Source organism: Cyprinus carpio, chromosome A10 (assembly GCF_018340385.1).
Source record: "Cyprinus carpio isolate SPL01 chromosome A10, ASM1834038v1, whole genome shotgun sequence".
In the NCBI taxonomy this organism is placed as follows: Eukaryota; Metazoa; Chordata; class Actinopteri; order Cypriniformes; family Cyprinidae; genus Cyprinus; species Cyprinus carpio.
Genome location: NC_056581.1, coordinates 19,818,848 through 19,833,847, shown reverse-complemented (window position 1 = coordinate 19,833,847; position 15,000 = coordinate 19,818,848). Strand labels below are relative to the sequence as shown.

Sequence of the window (15,000 nt, the reverse complement as noted above, 5' to 3'; positions counted from 1 at the left end):
TTAATAATTGGAATAAAATAAAATGTTGATTAAAATTGACTTTAAAATGTGATTGAAATAAATCAGTTAATATTAAATTGTATTATTAAAATTAATTTAAAAATAAATAATTTGGATAAAATACATAATTAAAAAATTAATTGGTTCAAAAGTAAACGCTTATTCAAAAGTAAATGATTCGGATTTTAAAAAGTTGCTAAAAAAATATTTTCATTAAATAAGCATTTTCCAAATAATATTGTATGCATATTTATAATAGTTTTTCACAATATCGTTTTTTAAGCTGCCCTTTAAATGTTAGAATGGCCCTCTTGCGCCAGGATGATGATTTTTAGGGGTCCATGGCATCTGAAAGATTGAAAACCCCCGAGTTTGTTAAATCATGTATGATTGAAGATGATGCAGATGTGAGTCTCAGGGATGCACAGATGTTCCTCATAACATCAGCTGTCACAAACAAACAATCTGTTAATATGTGTTTATTTTGTATGTCATTAACAAAAAACAGTACTGTATTACACTGTATTAGTATTACCATGGTACCACCAAAGTACATTCTGAGAGTTGAGAGTGTGTGTATTGTGATTACTTTTGTACGGCATGTCGTTGTTTTACAGTATTTTTTTACAAACAAATGCAAATGTTTTACGAATGAACACAAATTTTAAGCAAACAAACAAGAATGTTTTATGAATGAATGCAAAAGTTTTGCAAATTATAACCAAAATATTTAACAATAAACCCAAAATTCACATCAAATTAAAATCCATCACGACTCCTTAGGGTATACAAACATTAATAATTAAAGTCTTCAATCACGACTCCTTAGGGGCTCCTAATTTTGCTTGTAAATGTCTTCTTGTATGCCTTTTATTAAGGAAAAGCACGTTATTTCATGAATTATAATTGCACTCCCTAATGGGGAAGAAGGTAAGGTCAAGCCCTGCCTCCCTCTTCTGTGCATGATGAAGTGAGTGAACAAGGTCAATGCCTCCCTTTCTGGTGCCATGACAAGGACTGAAGTGAGGTTGTTGTGTGACAGGTGCTGTGCTTGTTGTTTCAGGATGTTGAACGCTGGGCAGTGCACATCTCTTCCCTCAGTTTCTCTCACTCCGCCAGAATACGGAGAGGACTGACGTCTCTGCTGAAGACTGTCTCCCCTAATGCAAACATGATGGACTCTGCGACTGACATGTGGCGTGTATAAACAATGGATCTCTCTCACTCAATGAATTTTATTGATTACCGGTAAACGAAACAACACACTGCTGTCAAATGAACCTCATAATCATACGTCTGGATTTTTGATTTTAATTAAAGCCGTTTTACTCACACGAGGTCACACATAAACACTAAGTGTCACGATCAGTCTAAGACATTAAAGACTGCCATTTCGTTTGATCACCCACGTGTCTCCTTTCATTCTGATCATCTCTGCACCCTGAAACCCACAGATGATGGTCAACTACAAAAACAAAATTAGCAGATCTGCACATATTCATTTTTTATCGTCATGTTTTTGTTTCCAGCGAGAACAGTTTTTCATAATAGAAACTAAAGGCACACATTTATTAACCACAACAGCCAACCCAAAACTGGAATGCACTTCCTTTTGATGGCTTATTCCATCTACGTTAATCCTTTAGCACATTTTCTAAGGTCTCAAAATGATCAATTTTGCTTGTAAACATGTCTTCACACTAATCTCCTCATTAAGGAAAAGTCTCTGAGTGATAGTTTAGAGTGTTTCACTCAGTTAAGTTTTTTTTTATGTAATCCTAAATGACTGATTGTGATCAAGTAAAGGTCAGAATAACTGCAGTAATATCTCCAGATGAACTCACGTTTACTTGATTCTCATCAATCATGGGGAGTCTCCCCCCCCATCTGAAGGTAGGAGCGTTTGTTTCAAGAAGCTTTACTTTCACTGTTCCTCTCTTGTGAGGTGGAACCTCTGGATTGTTCATGACCTTTGAAAACTGGTGACTCCGTAGGAAAAGGGCTCAGAGAGTCACATCCAAGAAAGCGTTTAATGAGTTGGGTTTATCAGTGCACATTGGTGAGCTTGAAGTTAATACAGTGAAAAGTTATTGGGGTTTGTATGTGTGTGGACGCTGTGTGTGTGTGTGGTTTTTCCCGCATGAACGCACACAACGCCAGCAGTTTGAGAGTGCTGTGACCGTCTCTGCTGAAGCACGTGTGGTGTAATAGCTCAGTCTTAATGGGACTCTGAAGTGACATACCGCACCCTGTGGCATGTCTCAGTGTACAGAAAAGTGCTTTCCTACCTTGCCTCAAGCTGTGCCGCCCCCAAATTTAGTATTTTAATTTGTAATTAGTTAGGAAAGTCTCAGTGTCAGTTACTATTTCCTTCCTCATTCTCTCACGATGGCAACTTAACTAGCCGGGCAACAGGCCGTAGATACAGTACAGGTTAAAAGTTTGGAAACATTACTATTTTTAATGTTTTTGAAAGAAGTCTCTTCTGCTCATCAAGCCTGCATTTATTTGATCAAAAATACAGAAAAAACAGTAATATTGTGAAATATTATTACAACTTAAATTATTGTTTTCTATTTGAATATACTTTAAAAAAATAATTTATTCCTGTGATGCAAAGCTGAATTTTCAGCATCATTACTCCAGCCTTCAGTGTCACATGTAACATCCAGTCTATCACATGATCATTTAGAAATCATTCTAATATTCTGATTTATTATGAGTGTTTTGGAAACAGTTCTGCTGTCTAATATATTTGATGAATAAAAGGTTAAAAAGAACTGCATTTATTCAAAATAAAAAAAAAATTCTAATAATATATATTCTAATAATATTTTTTTTTTTTACTATCACTTTTTATCAATTTAACACATCCTTGCTGAATAAAAGTATTGATTTTATTTAAAAAAAAAGAAAGAAAAAAGATTACTGACCCCAAATTGTCAGTAAAGTGTATATTGTTATTACAAAATATTTATATTTTAAAAACATAGCTTCTATTTTTTTTTTTTTTTTTTACTTTTTATTTTATTCATCAAAGTATCCTAAAAAAGTATCACATGTTCTGAAAAATATTAAGCAGCAGAACTGTTTCCAACTTTGATAATGAATCATCATCATATTAGAATGATTTCTAAAGGATCATGTGATAATGATCCTAAAAATTCAGCTTTGCATCACAGAAATAAATGATAATTTAAAGCATAATAAATTTAAAAACAATTATTTTAAATTGTAATAATATATCACAATATTAAATTTTTTTTCTCTGTATTTTTGATCAAATAAATGCAGGCTTGATGAGCAGAAGAGACTTCTTTCAAAAACATTAAAAATAGTAATGTTTCCAAACTTTTGACCTGTACTGTAAGTGCGCCCTTTCACTTGCACTTCTGCAGTACGTATGTGATTATCTACTCCTGCATATGTTTTAGCCACTCTGCCAATAGAACGATCATGACGATCTGTCCAGTACTTGATCACGATCATCCAGTACGATTGGCAGTGTCCTTTTGCCATCTGTCCCGGTAAAGTTTATGATCGGCTACGGCTGTGAAGTCACCGTCTTCTTCCTAACAAATCACTAGATGAGTAGATTGCTTGTGGGAGTGAGGCATCCCGACGACCCATCAGTAACAGATTCGGTGTGACAGGGTCTCACTTTTCACCGACCGTATCTCTCGCTCCCAGGTTCCTCCAAAGTGTGGAGCATGTGGAGGGTTAAACTGGAAAGCAATTTCCTGGCTGGCTAGATGTTCTTTAAGTGGACCTTGTAACAATGCGAAGGCTTCCTGGAGTTCAGTGGCTCCTCCTCTGAAGTTTGCGCCTCTATCAGCCAGTATCTCATATGGATTAACACGACGTGATACAAATCGTCTTAATGCCATCAGGAAGGCATCCGTGTCCATGTTCTCCAAAAGATCAAGATGTATGCACCTTGTTGTCATACATTTGAATATGATGCCCCAGCGCTTCTCTGTGCGTCTGTCTATCTTAATAGTGAAAGGGCCAAAACAGTCTATACCAGTGGACCAGAAAGGTGTACAGTCTTAGTCGTGAGGGGGGCAAGTCTGCCATCTTCGGAATAACAGGACTTGCTCTCCATTTTTGACAAGTCTCACAATTGTACTGATGTTTCTTGATGGATTCTCTGCCACGCAGGATCCAGTACTTGCGCCTAAGACCCGTTCTGGACCTGGATGAAGAAGCTGGTTGTCATATTCTTTGATTAAGAGCATTGTAATCTGATGTTTAGGGTCTAGTATTATGGGATGTATTGTGTCTGGATCTAGGCCCTCAGCGAATTAAGTCAAATGTCTGATCATACTCAGCGGAAAGTGAAGCAAGACGACTCTGGGCAGATGTGGATTTACCCTTGGTCAGCGCAGCAACCTCTTCTGGGAAGCTGTCCCTCTGAGCTTGTCTTAATAGATGTAGTTCAGCTGCTATGGCGTCCGCTGCAGTCATGATAGCAGCCGCCCCGTGAAGGGACTGGTGAGTAGCCTTCAACAGTTCTTTCCAACTCTTAATATTGGAGATGTCAGATTGAGACTTAACAAGACCACAGAATAAATCGTTTTTTTTCAGCTCATCACGGTCGTCAGGAGCCACAGGCAGTGACGGCCAGGTGTTAGGATGTTGATGGAGGAACTCCAGCACTTCACACTTGAGTTGAAAGGTAAGCGACCGATCGTATGCCCGTTCAGAGGCATTGCAGAAACACTATGGGATGGTTCTGCTGTGTGCCCACGTTATCAGCGCATGGTGGTATGTATGCTCTTGGTATCTCAACAGTGTGCAAGTTTGGCCAGTTCGAGGCTTGCGACTGTCAAATAGGTTTTTCCGGGTGGATGATGTCATCCCAACCGATCTTGAGTTTCAGTATTTTCGATTGGTTGAAGGGTATAAGATACCCCCAGTGGGTCCTTGCGGCCTGTACTACTAGTTGCTTCCGACTTTTCCACATTTGCTTATCCCTACTCAACCTGTTCGTGTTGGCCCTTCGGGGGGACACATCTCACATCTTCTGAGGAGCCTTCCTGCCAGTGTGATTCATCTTCCTTTTGATGAGCAGCAGTGATCTTCACAAGCCTCCAGAACATCTCACATCTTCTGAGGAGCCTTTATTTCTTCATCTCTCAATCACTGCATTATATGTTTGGATCATTTACATCTCATCTTATTACTGGAGAATGAGATATAGAGCACAGACTGATATTTAGATCATTGTTATAAAGATCTAACTGATTAAAACCAAAATCCAAATACACTCATATCAGCAACTGCAGAAAATTCATATTTTTGCTCTGTTTCAATAAAACTGAGCTCCATATTCTCGCTGTATCAGACTAAATGAGCCATAAATATTTCATATTTATTATTTTATATGCTAATAATTAAAATCTTCATAGGTTTATCGCATTATGATTGATCTCACAGATTAAAAACGGATGGTTGATGTGAACAATTAATTTAATAATCGACTCTGATCATTAAATCACATCAAACGTCGTTTTATCTGAAACACATAGAGGTTACCTGAAAAACAAAAATGAGTGATTAATTTGTTTTGCTTTTTCGGTCGCACGTGACGTGCTGCGCAGCTGTCAGGCGTGAGCCAATAGGGTTCGAGGAGTCGTCACGTGATCACAACAGGAAGCGTGGTGGCTCTGGACTCGGTGTGGTGATTGATTGATGATCATCGAGCTCTATGAGAAAGCGCAGCTGCTGCTGTTTGATCGCTGTCAGCATGACAATACTCCTCTTCATCATCTTCATCTGGGGCTCCATCAGCTCTCACGTGAGTCTGATCGATCGATGTGGAGACTGATCGATGAATGTCCCGTGTTTGACGATCACGTGATGTGTGCGTTCAGAGATGATCGCGTTTGCTGTTATTTCAAAGAATACCATAGTACTACCACGAGACAGGTCCATAAACCATGGTATTACTATGGTATATACAGACTAGTACCATAGTAAACTCTGGTGCTTTTTGTTAGTACGTTAGAACAGACAGACTGGTCAGTACCACAGTAATACCACAGTACGTGTGTAAAATAGCAGATATTATCACGGTGTCCAGGGTGTTTCTGACTGTGGGCTCAGTGAGTGCAGGTCTGGTGTGTGTGTGTGTGTGTGTCCTCAGGTGCGAGTGGAGTCCAGGTCTCAGAGTGAGGTCAGGGTCTCTGGACGAGCGCTGTATAAGCTGGACATCTCCTGGCCCAAGAACCCCGAGTACTTCAGCGGACAGGTGTTCGGCGTGGCGGTCAATCATCTGGCCGGTCTGGTGTATGTGGCTCAGGTGAGGGAGGACTGCTGCTCACACAAGCTCAGACCTGCCAGATACAAACTCTTAATTTAACAACAACAACAAAAAAAAAAAAAAAAGGAAAGAATTGCAAGATGCAAAAACAATTTCGGAAGAAAGTCAGAACTGTGTGATGTTCTCTCAAACGTTGTAAATTAAAACTTGGAATTACTTTTTTCAGTTTTTTATTGTGGCGGGAAAAAAATAATTGTGAGATAAAAACGTACATTATCGAGAAAAAGGCAGAATTGTGACAAACTCACAATTTGAGAAAAAAGATAAAATTGTGAGATAAAAACTGCAGTTTCAAGAAATAAGTCAGAATTGCGAGATGTGAACTCAAAACCTGCAAGCAAAGCTGCAAGCAAGCAAAATCGCTACATAAACTCATAATTTAAGAAAAACACATAATTGTGAGATATAAACATGCTTTTTTGAGAAAGATGCAGAATTATGATATAACTCACAATTTGAGAAAAAAAAATCAGAATTGCGAGATATAGTCACAATTACTTTTTACATTTTTTATTTTGTCAGAAATGTGCTTCTGTAAGTGAGTCCGAGTCCATCAGTCGTCATGCTTCATCATGAGTGTGTGTGTGTGTGTGTGCGTGTGTGTGTGCGTGCGTGTGCGTGTGCGTGTGTGTGTGTGTGTGTATATATGTGTGCGCATGTGTGTGTTGTGTGTGTGTGTGTGTGTATGTGTATGTGTGTGTGTGTGCGCATGTGCTCCGCATGACAGAGAGGTGATAATGTTTGCCTACAAGTGCTGGTGTTTCAGCACGGATGGAGACTTCCTGCAGGCCTGGAACACCAGCAGTCTGGAAATGCCTCATGGGATTTTCCTGGCCAACGCATCCGCGGATCCGACGGTGTGGATCACAGATGTGGGGAACGGTGGGTTTTCTCTGCTCAAGTGTGTGTGTGTGTGTGTGATGTGAGAGTAACACAGCTGTGGTGTGTGTGTGTGTGTGTGTGTGTGTGTGTGTGTGTGTGTGTGTGTGTGTGTTTCAGGGCCGTACGGACACACAGTGAAGCAGTATTCTCCATCAGGGAAGCTGCTGCAGGTGCTGGGATCTCCTGGGAGAGCCGGATCTTCTCTCAGTCCGCTGCAGTTCGACCAGCCGGCTGAAATCTTCGTCCACAGTTCTGGAGAAATCTACATCGTGGACGGAGACGGCGGCCTGAACAACCGCCTGATCAAACTCTCCAGAGGTGCGTTCTGGGATGATTATAGCATCTCTCAACTTAGACTAAATTCAAATGAGAAATGTTGAATTGGCAGCTAGGTGAAATATTAGCATTTTATTTCGGTCAGCATTTACGCATACGTGTGGTTTCAGTCGCTCTTACGATTAAATACAGAATGCATTTGAATAGAAAATCGGATTTGTTGGTGAAAATGTTCATACGCAGATGAGAGAATGTTGTTTGTGTGTCAGATCTGCAGGTGCTGTGGATGCACGGAGAGAAAGGACAGGGACTCGCTCAGTTCTACATCCCTCACAGCGTGGCGGTCGACAGCTACCAGAGGGTTTGCTTCCCTCCCCCTCATCACATCTGATACCAGGATGAGTGTGTTTCTGTCATCCCCAGATCAGGATGAGTTTGTTTCTTCATCAGGTTTGTAGAAATGTAGCACTGCATCAGTGTCTCAGCAATGGATGCTCTGCAGTGAATGGGTGCCGTCAGAATGAGAGTCCCAAACAGCTGATAAAAACATCACAATAATCCACAAGTAATCCACAGCACTCCAGTCCATCAGTGAACATCTGGAGAAGACAAAAGATGAAACACATCCAGCATTAAGATATTTTTTAACTAAAATAAGAGTTCATAATCCATAATAACACTTCCTCCAGTGAAAAAGTGTTCTGGTGTGAATCAGGAGAGAAATCTGCACAGATCAAGCAGCGTTTAAACAGCTCTAAACAAATATGTGTCTGGATTTTGATTTGAGATACGACAGGAGATGCACTTTTTCACTGCAGGAAGCGTTATTATGGATTATGGACTTGGATTTGAGTTAAAAACGTCTTAATGCTGGATGTGTTTCATCTTTTGTCTTCTCCAGATGTTAACTGATGGACTGGAGTGCTGTGGATTACTTGTGGATTATTGTGATGTTTTTATCAGCTGAATTAAACTCTCATTCTGACGGCACCCATTCACTGCAGAGCACCCATTGCTGAGACACTGATGCAATGCTGCATTTCTACAAACCTGATGAAGACACAAACTCATCCTGATCTCAGATGAACTGAGAGTGAGCACGTTTACAGCACAACTATAAGGACTATGTCTTTAAGATCCTGTGTGACAGCAGTACAGCAGTCAGGTGGGTTGTGAATGTAGGTTCATGTTGACTGATTATTGCTCGTGTGTTCAGGTGTGGGTCGCAGACAGAGGGAACAAGCGCATCCAGGTGTTTAACTCGGTGACGGGTGACTGGCTGGGCTCCTGGGGCAGCTGTTTTAAAGAGGATGCGCCGTACTCCGTCAGGTACTAACCCACTGCCTTCTGCAGACTACACTGCAGATGTTTGAGCTGTGATAATAATAATAATAATAATAATAATAATGTGTGTTTGTGACCCTCAGGCTCACGCCGGACCAGAAGTACATGGTGGTGGCTGAGTTAAACTCCAATCAGATCACGCTGCTGGAGGCTCCGCCCGTCGGCATCATCGGTCAGTGTCAGGTGGTCAGCAGCATCCAGCTGGCCGAGGACGTCAAGCCGCACCTGCTGGATGTGGATCTGAAGAGCGCGGCGCTGTATGTGGCTGAGATCGGGGCCAGTCAGGCGCAGAAGTTCGTTCCTGCCACAGCCGGCGGTGTTTAGATGACGCTCAGAGTCCAGCGTCCAGCGTCCAGCACTAATGATGGAAAGAGAGAAGCTGAGGCCTGCTGGATTTGAGGTTCAAACTAATATTAATATTTAGTTTACAATCAGAGCGTCACGGCTACAGAATGATGTTGATTCAGAGGAATAAAGGGATCAGAGATTGGGGATTGTTTTGAATTCACTAGTTTTGTATTTTTCCACTCTCGTTTGCTGTTGTGCGTATGTTCCTTCTTGTGTTTTTGAGGAAATAATGTTCATGTTAATTTATATGATAAGTTAAGCTTTGTATATTGATGTATGATTCCTGTGTTTCTGACCTGTACACACACGACCAAATCTCACATCGTACAGTGTTTGCTGCATGCAGAGAGATTCTGAGGAGAACAGCACTGATATCTGCAGTGTGCCATGATTTTATGATCATATTTTCATTGTTTTAATATGAATGTGGAATAGTATTAATTCAGCATCACAGTGATCGTGATCGTCATGTTACTGAAATCTTATCATCTGTTAATGGGCTTTAATTAGTGTTGATGTGGAATAATATTTGAATCAAACTGTCTTGATGTGTATTTTGTGTAAATGTTTTTAGGCTTGGGGTCGTGTGTCTTAGTGGGGATTATTCAGCTTTAAACAGGTTTCTGCAGGTTTACATGAAGTACCCCTGAGACTTTAAAATAAATATTTAATAATTAAATCACATTTACATGTTCACAGGTGTCTGATATCGGCTATGCTCACACGACATGCAGGTAAACACATAACATATTTCATTTGGTTAGTAAATGTTTTATTTATTACATTTTTTTTATGATTTAATGAATTATTAGCTTTTCATTAAACTCATTAACCAGTTTAGTAAACCTTTATAAAGTAATATAAATAGAGCTGTCAAAAGATTAATCACATCCAAAATAAAAGTTTTTGTTTACATAATATATGTATGTGTACTGTGTGTATTTATTATGTATATATAAACACACGCAGATATATATAGAGATATATATAAATATTTACATGTATCAAAAAAATATATACTCTTATAAATATATTTAATATATAAACAAGTTTTTTTAAATATATACATGCATGTGTTTGTATTTATATATACATAATAAATACACACACACATATATTATGTAAACAAACATTTATTTTGGATGCGATTAATCCTTTGACAGCATTAAGACGAATTACATTTTGTAAGTAATCTAGCAGCTCTGTTTATATATATATATATATATATATATATATTTTCATTACTAAATTTGTCGAGCCGCATAAACGCAGCGCGCGCGGCGCACAGAATGTCAACAATGTGCGTCATCTGAGAGCTGCCCGAAACCGTGCCTGAACGCATTCACACGTGTTCAGATGTTTATTTTGTGACGACCAACTTTTCTTAAATTATAGAAACTGTTACCAGCTATCAAACGTATTAGACACTATCAGCAGAGTGGATTAGTTTCGCTGTTTCTGTCGTTGTTTCGGGCGTTTCCCGCGGGCAGCTGTGAGCGCGGGCGTCGGAGAAACATGGCGGAGCTGAAGGTAAGCGCTGAATTAAACACACAGCTGACTTTATAAATGACACACCGCTGTCTGTACTTGTGATAAGCGGTGATTTCACACTCAGCTCTCACCTCACCTCGAGTCTGTGCTCGTGTGTGTTTGAGTGAAACTCCAGGCAGGCTAAAGGCTAAAGCTAACGGACCTCTCTTCACACCGCACACTGACAACAAAAACAGCGTTAGTGTCTATTAAACGAGTGCTTCTGAGCAACATGTCTGTTATTCACCTGGCTGGTGAAATACTGAGCGTTTATCGCGAATATTTTGATCCGACTCTATCATAAGTGAAAGATCTGCTGATTTCAGATCAGGTGATATTCAGCCCTCATTCACATAAACGCACAGATCATCAGTTATTAGATTATTATGATTAGATAAAAGCGTGTGCTGAATGACTGAATGTGAATATATTAGCTCTTTTAACTCAGAATGAAGCAGCTTTGCATGTCAATAAAAACACTGGGAGCGAGCTCATGTTTTATGCACGAGTGGGCGGGGCGAGCGGCCAAACGGGCTTTGATGTTCAAATATGGACGGGTATATGTTAATACGCGCGTGACGTCATATACATGTTGTTTTCATAAATGTTCTGAGGAGGCGTGTGTGTTCATCTGAAATGATGTTTTGCTCTTGAAGCTCATCGGCTCGTAGAGATCCAGAGAGAGTTTGCGGCATCAGTCAGCATCGTCTGCCAGAGGTGAGTGTGTTTAAAAGAATAGTTCAGACCAAAATGAACATCTGCTGGAGTATGTTCATCCGCAGGCCGTGTGTGTGAGATCAGGATGAGTTTGTGTCTTCATCAGGTTTGTAGAAATGTAGCGCTGCATCAGTGTCTCAGCAATGGATGCTCTGCAGTGAATGGGTGCCGTCAGAATGAGAGTCCAAACAGCTGATAAAAACATCACAATAATCCACAAGTAATCCACAGCACTCCAGTCCATCAGTGAAACATCTGGAGAAGAAAAAAGATGAAACACATCCAGCATTAAGACGCTTTTAACTAAAATACATAGAGTCCATAATCCATAATAACACTTCCTCCAGTGAAAAAGTGTTCTGGTGTGAATCAGGAGAGAAATCTGCACAGATCAAGCAGCGTTTAAACAGCTCTAAACTTTAAACCAAATCTGAATAAGAAACAAACTCTTCTACATCTCAGAGTTCATGTTTGGGTGAACAGCTACTTTAATGTGCTGTATTACGGCGCGTGATGATGATGATGAAAGCTCTGTGTGTGTGTGTGTGTGTGTGTGTGTGTGTGTGTGTGTGTGTAGTTGATGATTCAGCAGGAGAAGCCGTTGGCGGGCAGCATGCCGGTGGTTTGGCCCACGCTGCTCGACCTCAGCAGAGATGAGTGCAAACGAATCCTGCGCAAACTGGGTGAGACTCACTGAAGCATCACTGTGCTGTTGTGTGTGTGTGTGTGTGTGTGTGTGTGTGTGTGTGTGTGTGTGTGCTGACAGCCAGCTCATGTGTGTTTGTGTGTGCAGAGCTGGAAGCGTACGCCGGTGTGATCAGTGCTCTGCGTGCTCAAGGAGATCTCACCAAAGACAAGAAGGATCTGCTGGGAGAACTCACTCGAGTGCTGAGGTTTGGGCTTGAGAAGTTTAATCAGAATGTCTGGATCACTGGAAGAACTTGTGGTCTTCTTCAATCTTTGTATCAGATTAAAATTTCGCCCCTTTATTATAATTTTGAACGCAATAGTTTTAATGAGACTGAATTTAAAAAACAATATCAAATAAAAAAACAACAATTTTTTAATGAGACTGAATTTAAAAAACACGAGCCAATAAAATACCCACACTTTTATTGAAAGTAACACAATAAAATTGGACAGGAAATATGTTAATATTAAATATCAATATATCATTTTTATTCAGTTCTATGCAACGAAATCAGATATAACAGTTTTTTTTTTAAATAATGTATAGTTCTACAAAGCTATTATAATCAGAGCTTTTTGTACTTTTGTTATTAGTGTATGTTGGTTTATGTGAGCATATGAAAGTTAGATATAAATGTGATAGCTAGTAGCGAGCGATTCATTCAAACAACAAAAAAATCCAAAAAAAAATTCTTCAAATTTCAATATAAAACTCACGATTCGATTCAAGAAAAAATGCTGCACATGTCTTTGTGAAATTGGAATATAACACTATAAAATTGAATATAGCAATTTGAAATTTTAATGCTCTTTTGTTGGTTAACAAAACTTAAATTTTAAAAAAATCCAAAAATCAAATAAAAAAATAACACAAAAAACAACAAAACAAAATTAAAATAAAAAGTTTCCTTGGTTACCGCTGTAAACAAAGCACTTATGATCAAATCTCTTCATATAAACAAAATAAGGCTTTGTGTAGGTGCTATGTACATTTAAAATTAGAGCGACCATGCATTTAATCATGATCCAAACAAAGATGCTGCAAGCATGCAACTGAGTTTTTAATCTAAATTAGATCGCTGATTTCTAAGTAGAAGCGAAAACATAAATATACATAACATATACATAAGATCTGCATGAAACAGAAAAAACGAGCTGAACGAGACGCAGATTCCTTCTCTGCCAGCAGGTGGAGCTTAAAGCGTTTAATAATTTACTAATAAAGCACTTGCAACATTGCAGCAGAAGAAAGCGTTTTGTTACCGCTGTAAACATTGCTTCTTTTGAACACTGCATTTGAAGCGTTTCCTTGGATACCGCTGTAAACAAAGCTAAATAACACTGCAAGGTGGAGCTTAAATTTCCTTTGGTACCGCTGTAAACAAGCACACAAATCAAAGCGTTTCCTTGGATAAGCTAACACAAATATGAACAATGGAGCAGGCGGAGCTTAAAGCGTTTCCTTGGTTACCCCTGTAAACGAAGCACTTGTGAACACTGCACAGAAGCGTTTCCTTATACCGCTGTAACAAAGCACTGAACACTGCAGCAGGTGGAGCTTAAAGCGTTTCCTTGGTTACCGCTTAAACAAAGCACTGTAAACACTGCAGCAGAACGTTTCCTTGGTTACCGCTGTAAACACTTAAGAACACTGCAGCAGGTGGAGCTTAAAGCGTTTCCTTGGATTACCACTGTAAACAAAGCACTTGTGAACACTGCAGCAGGTGGCGCTTAAAGTGTTTCCTTGCTGTAAACGCTTATGTACACTGCAAGCAGAAGCGTTTCCTTGGATACCGCTGTAAACAAAGCACTTGTGAACACTGCAGCAGGTGGAGCTTAAAGCGTTTTCCCTTGGTTACCGCTGTGTAAACAAAGCTTAACACTGCAGCGTTTCCTTGGTTACCGCTGTAAACAAAGCACTTATGAACACTGCAGCAGGTGGAGCTTAAAGCGTTTCCTTGGTTCCGCTGTAAACAAAGCACTTATGAACACTGAAGCAGAAGCTTAAAGAGTTTCCTTGGTTACCGCTGTAAACAAAGCACTTATGAACACTGCAGCAGAAGCGTTTCCTTGGTTACCGCTGTCAACAAAGCACTTATGAACACTGCAGCAGGTGGAGCTTAAACCGTTTCCTTGGTTACAGCTGTAAACAAAGCACTTATGAACACTGCAGCAGGTGGAGCTTAAACCGTTTCCTTGGTTACAGCTGTAAACAAAGCACTTATGAACACTGCAGCAGGTGGAGCTTAAACCGTTTCCTTGGTTACCGCTGTAAACAAAGTAGCGCTGCACTTATGAACTTTAATATGCATTATACAGAGGCAAGATGAAAAGTAAAAATACCATCTAAACTCTTCTAAAGACAGTAAGATCTCCTCAGACACACATTCAGATAAACTCCTGCCCCTAACTGAATCACGATTTGTTCAGCATCTCAATCGATTTGAGTCGTCACATATTTGAATTGATTTTCAAGCGGCTCGCGGTTAATCGTTACATCCTAACGTTGAGTGTGTGAAGTGTGTGTTTGACAGTGAATGTGTGTGTGTTCTGTCAGTATCTCGACGGAGCGTCATCGAGCGGAGGTGCGCAGAGCCGTGAATGACGAGCGCCTGACCACCATCGCGTATCAGTGAGTCTCCCCCGCTGTAGTCAGCTGAACCTGTGCTGGTGCTTTAGTGAAGCTGTAATAAAGGCTGAGTGATCGCTGGTGTGTTCTGCAGCATGTCGGGGCCCAACAGCTCGTCGGAGTGGTCCATCGAGGGCCGGCGGCTGGTTCCTCTCATGCCCAGACTGGTTCCTCAGACGGCCTTCACTGTGATGGCCAACGCAGTGGCCAGTGCGACCGCGCACCAGAACGCCTCGCTGCTGCTGCCCGCCGACACCGC

General features: G+C 40.2%; 2 protein-coding genes across 2 annotated transcripts in view; both read left to right on the top strand.

Moving 5' to 3' along the window:
* Window positions 1–5,623: 5,623 nt before the first annotated feature.
* LOC109101217 (NHL repeat-containing protein 3-like) lies at window positions 5,624–9,605 on the top strand. Its single transcript, XM_042765678.1, is given in 8 exon segments — window positions 5,624–5,800; window positions 6,149–6,304; window positions 7,053–7,085; window positions 7,087–7,207; window positions 7,325–7,525; window positions 7,753–7,844; window positions 8,700–8,812; window positions 8,911–9,605. Coding segments are annotated over 8 exon segments (1,047 nt in total). The 5' UTR covers window positions 5,624–5,710; the 3' UTR covers window positions 9,152–9,605.
* An 880-nt stretch (window positions 9,606–10,485) lies between these two features.
* The window catches only part of LOC109101355 (BRCA2-interacting transcriptional repressor EMSY-like), a 16,829-nt gene continuing 12,314 nt past the window's right edge, over window positions 10,486–15,000 (top strand). Inside the window, exons 1-6 of the mRNA XM_042765724.1 lie at window positions 10,486–10,705; window positions 11,362–11,422; window positions 12,000–12,105; window positions 12,216–12,315; window positions 14,670–14,744; window positions 14,836–15,000. The exon at window positions 14,836–15,000 is cut by the window's right edge and continues 11 nt beyond it. Coding sequence (XP_042621658.1) covers window positions 12,003–12,105; window positions 12,216–12,315; window positions 14,670–14,744; window positions 14,836–15,000 — 443 coding nt within the window. The 5' untranslated portion in view covers window positions 10,486–10,705; window positions 11,362–11,422; window positions 12,000–12,002. The remainder of the gene's footprint in view (window positions 10,706–11,361; window positions 11,423–11,999; window positions 12,106–12,215; window positions 12,316–14,669; window positions 14,745–14,835) is intronic.